Raw genomic sequence first — 5,109 nt, 5'->3', positions numbered from 1 at the left:
TTTAATTTTCTAAACTTGAACAACGAAAAATACGAGAACTTGCGTAAAGATAAGTAACAATATTTTCAATTAGATTTTTCTTTATTTGTTAACATACATAATTACACCTTGATACATTTTTGTGAATTATTTTATGTGTGATTTGAAATATTGCTCAATAAAATGTAAAATTTGTGATAGTTAAGACTTAGTTAATTCATTAAATTTTTCATTTGAAATTATTTGTAATATCATGAAAAAGTATTTTACTTCATTTTAATTCTGTATTCATATTTTGACTCTATTGTGACAAATATTTATTTCGTGTGTATAGAAAAGATTGCTTATTTAGTAAATTTAAAATATGTATATAATTAAAGTGAAGACATGATAAAAATAGATCACGTATATAAATTAATGGATTTATCACAATAACGATGAAGGTCGTTAGTAGATTCGATTTTAGATGGGAAGAGAATCACCCAAACCTTTCCATCCCATGTTCTTTTGTTATTATGCGAATTCAATTTGGTACACATGAATATATACATTTTTTCCATCAGTAATATATTTTTATAGGAATATTATTAGGAAAGGTATAATAGGGAATATTATAACCTAGTTTCGTGATAGGTTGGTGCTTTAACTATTGTACATATATATTTATATTATTATATTATTGAAGTGTGAACGCACAACCTTATCGAAGTTATGAAGGTGTTGTCTGCTGCTAACATGGGCATAGACAAGAAGATTAGGGATCTATATATATACTAATTTGATACAATACTTTATTATAAATAATAAAGATGTGTTATGGTTTTATATTTTAGATGAATCTTTAAAAGTGGAAGATGACGTTGTTTTGGTGAGTACCAGAAAGTCTTGGAATTTTCTAAAGAGTCTGAAATATTTTTGATTGAATTAAGAATAATTTTTGTTTTGTTTTTCTTAGTATAAACTGAATCATGAAACATATAGGAGACTCTTGAACGGGGTTATATATGGCGTGTGGAAGTGAGACATGTGATTGCATGCGTAATTTAGTGAACGTGTCATGTATGTGTGGGTGAACTGCGAATGTGATTAGGTAGTGTTTTCCTGGGCTTTCTTATGCTCTTCCAATTTCAAAACATCAATTCAAACAGCTTTATGTTTTATTGAGTCAAAAAGATAACTTTATGCTTTCTTAATTCTTGAAAAGCGACTCAAAATACAATAGAGCTTGCGATTCGTGGAGGACGGCCAGCACATTCAAACGTACTCGTCACCGCAAAATCTGTTCCAGACAAAATAACTTTTTCACCAGTGATTGTATGATTACTCCCAGAAAGTTCAACAAACCAAAAGTGTTCTCAACAGTTTAAAATACGCTTTCTTGCAAGAAACTCCACACTTTTTCTTTGCGTAGTTGGTTGCCAGATTTAAATAAACCTCTAATTCCATTGTTCAAACTTCAACGTCTCCCCCCACAGATTTCAGAGTTACATTATTTCTGTTGTATTTTATAATTTCCTTTAATTATTTCTATCACATTCTGCATCTTTGTTCTATTTCTTTTCCCTATTTTTCATTTGTACGAAAAACGGGGACAAACGCTAGCTCAATTTTTACAGCACAACGGGTAGCCCGTGGTAGAAGAGAAAATGGTGGAGCTCTCTACGTCCTTGTCTTAAAGAATAGCCTTAAAACATATTATTATGAAATACCAAAATATGTTAATATATGAAGGCCTGTTGACTTTTTGGCCTCTGACCCACACTCTGCAAATACTCCATCACATACGCCTAGAAAAATGTTATGGTTGAAAACGGTGAAATTGGCACGAAGGTCGGTTTGTTGAATAAGGGCCGTCAACATCGGCAGCCCAATCCATCGTCATCGGCCGTTTATCTCGCCGGTGCCGTAAATTACGTACAAGTAAGCTCTTGTAAGTAGTGTGTGCCCCGTTCAACACATGTCACGGAACCTATAAGCACACATAACGATAAGATGGTTGAAGAACATCATGATATGTCGATCTTCACAACTTTAATGCAATATTCTATTAAAGTACTTCTACTATTATTTAAACTGGGATCACATTAACTAAATTATATATTATATAGTAATCAAATTTCTCAGTGATTATGCCAAGAAGATTTCCGTATGACATGTAACTTATGCAGTGGTAGTATAAATAAACATTTCATTTATGATACTAAGGAGACTTTGTAGGGAATTAATGACTGAGATATGGAACAACTTATACAAACAAGGCTGACTAGAAACCCAACCACTACACATCCACATGGACTGAGTGCTTTTTTTGTTTCTCTCTCTACATTAATTTTATCACAAAAAAATGAAGAAAAATAATTGGGAATTTTTCGAACTACTCCGCCAAAAATATTGGGGAGGCAGAAAAAGGGAAAAGAAAAAGAAATTGAAATGAATTTATGCATGAGCGAACACGCATGGACTAAGACCAGGCTACCGTTCTTCCTGTTCACGATGGTCGCGAGACGATAACCGGAAAACCCACTTTGTGAGAGACTTTCTTTTCGAGGTTCCGTTGAACAGAGCACTCCTCTGAGTGCAGGTGGACTCAACGACGAAGTTCTTCAAACGTTTCATGGCCAAGGCGAGAGTCTCCTCGGACATGTTAGCGAAACACACACGGAACCACCCTGGTTCGGTGCAATGGCACGACGACCCAGGGGAAATGTTTAACCCAACTTGGTACACTATTTTCTTCCACAGCTCCATCTCAGCTTCGAACGTGTTCGAATGCAAAAGGTGTCTCATGTCCACCCAGCAAAACAACCCGGCATTGCTCTCCAGGCAAGAAATACCAGCTTTTTGTAACCCCGAAACCATCATTCTCTGTCGTCGCTTAAGCCTCTTCTGATTTTCAACGATGTAGTTTCGGGTGAACTTCTTGTCGCCCAGCATGGCAGAGAGGAGGTACTGCGTCTGCGAAGAGACCAACCCAAAGCTCGACATCTTCGTTGCGGCGGCAACCACGGTGTCGTTTTCCGAGTAGATAGCGCCGACGCGGAAACCCGGCAAACCCAAGTCTTTGGATAGACTGTAGACAACGTGAACTCTGTTCCAGATTTTGTCAGTATCGTTTCGCTCCTTGAGGATTTCCATGACACTGACGAAGCCTGGAGAGCTAAAAACCGTCCCGGAGTATATCTCGTCGCTTATCAAATGCGTGTCGCTTTTCTCTTTGATGAAGTCGACGAGAAGGTTCAATTCACTCCGAGACATGGTGGTGCCTAGCGGGTTTGACGGGTTTGTCACCAGAACGCCTTTCACTCTCAGGTTGCGCTTGCGGGCCTCCTCGTAAGCCTGTTTCAGTGCTGGCTCCGTAATTTGGAAGTTGTTAGAACTTGTGCATTGTATTGGAACAATCTCAGCACCGGTTCTCCACTTGAGGTCTCTGTCAAATCTGTATAGAATAAAGCAAGGTCAGGGGAATGCATAAAAAAATATAAAAATAAAGTCACGTAAAATTTTGTAGCATGAAGTGGAATATAAGCGATAAGATTAAGATAAAAAAAATATACGCACCCTGGGTAATAAGGAGTCGGAAGGAGGAATGCGTCTCCTTGTTCGGCGAGACAGAACATTAAGGTTTCGTTTGCGGAAGTGGCACCGGCAGTGAGAACGATGTGGTTGGGGTCGAAAGTGACTTTGTTTCCTCTGATTTCAGACATGAAATCTACCAATGCCTTTTTGAAGGAAGGGAGACCGTGGTAGTCCTGGAAAAGAGCCAGTTCTCTAAATATGGATTTGCCATCTCGTTTGAAGCCGGCGACGTCAGGGTTCTTAGCCAGCCATGACTCTAGGAGGTCGAAAGAGAGCTGCAATTCAAAAGAAAAATTTCGTGAGTGAAACAAGTTTTGAAGTAAGTAATAGAATAAAGATAGTGGTTATTATTTTGAAAAAAGAAAAATAAATGTCTAACCTGATTCTCCGCTAAACCCATCTGGATAATTCCTTTGGGGTTATGGAGTTCATCGTAAGGGTTTTTCTCGTATTCCTGCCATCCTAAAAAGTATGAAGAGTCTTGGCCGTGACTATTGCACGTTGCTATTGTGGACAAGAGCCTCATTTTGTATGTTTGTGTGTTTGGGATGGTAGGAAGGAATGAAGAGGTGATGGCAACTGAGTTGATGGGCGAAGGAAGGAGAATAGAAGAATATTTGGAGTGGAACGTTGAAGAGAAATTGGTGTGTGAAAAGAGGAGTAAGGTTGGTTATATATTTATAGTGGAAGTCCAAAAGGGTAGAGAGCCAAGTGACAAGGCTGAAACAGTTTGAGAATAAAAAATGTAGGCTTTCTCGAGAGAGAGAGAGAGAGAGAGTGAATAAATGGGTTTAATTTAAAAGCGCTTTTGTCCACCGTCCGAAGCATGTCACGAGAAGTCCAGGCTCCCTAGTATCGCTGAATAAGTAGCAGAGACTAAAATGTTATTGACAGTATTTGTGGAAAGTGTCTCCCAGCGGGTATAATCTCGCGTGGGATTTTGAGTTTATACGAGTCAAAAAATAATGAATGTTTTTGTTGTGTTTGTTGTTTTTATTGGCATGAAGTAAGGTGGTATTAATTATGTCTAGGTTTGTTAGAACGTAATGTTAATTGTGTAGATGCAGATAATGAAGGGAGAGGTAAGTTAAGAGAAAGTTGATAGGGTATTTTTTGTTTGGAAACTTATTAGAGACGCAGAGAAATCTCATGGAAAGTGGGTCAGTGTGACCCAGGAGGTCCATCAAAAGGTTAAATATGGACCCTTGGGATGGTCCATGTGCTTCCTTTTAGCCGAACCCAGCCCAAGTTATGTCGGTATTTGGTTCTAGCACTACATTTTAACCTCCCCAAACATGTCCCAATGTCTCGCCCTTGCCACTGCCTGGCAAACTAACAAATTTATTGATTTCGAGTCTCCACTATAGAATCTCAATTTTAACACAATATCACTCATACGTTTCTCCCCTTCCACATACGTTTTAATTATACTCTCTCACCCACACTTAGAGATTGCATCACGTAAGCATATCAATTTCATTGGTCAAACTTTCCAATTTCTATATATTAACACACATATGATTATCGCCATCGTCATAATTGCTATTCAACCAT

At 38.0% G+C, this 5,109-nt stretch overlaps 1 protein-coding gene across 1 annotated transcript; it reads right to left on the bottom strand.

Annotated features, from left to right (window-relative positions):
* Positions 1–2,182: 2,182 nt before the first annotated feature.
* LOC124827856 (1-aminocyclopropane-1-carboxylate synthase 3-like) lies at positions 2,183–4,185 on the bottom strand. The gene is made up of 3 exons (XM_047301007.2): positions 3,935–4,185; positions 3,538–3,830; positions 2,183–3,415 (listed from the first exon to the last, which is right to left on the bottom strand). The coding sequence occupies exons 1-3, from the start codon at positions 4,079–4,081 to the stop codon at positions 2,452–2,454; spliced, it is 1,404 nt and encodes a 467-aa protein (XP_047156963.1). The 5' UTR covers positions 4,082–4,185; the 3' UTR covers positions 2,183–2,451.
* Positions 4,186–5,109: the final 924 nt, after the last annotated feature.

This window comes from Vigna umbellata, chromosome 1, assembly GCF_029865625.1.
Source record: "Vigna umbellata cultivar VRB3 chromosome 1, Vumbellata_1.0, whole genome shotgun sequence".
Lineage (NCBI taxonomy): Eukaryota > Viridiplantae > Streptophyta > Magnoliopsida > Fabales > Fabaceae > Vigna > Vigna umbellata.
The sequence above is the reverse complement of the archived record's forward strand: the minus strand, read 5'-3'. Positions and strand labels throughout refer to the sequence as shown.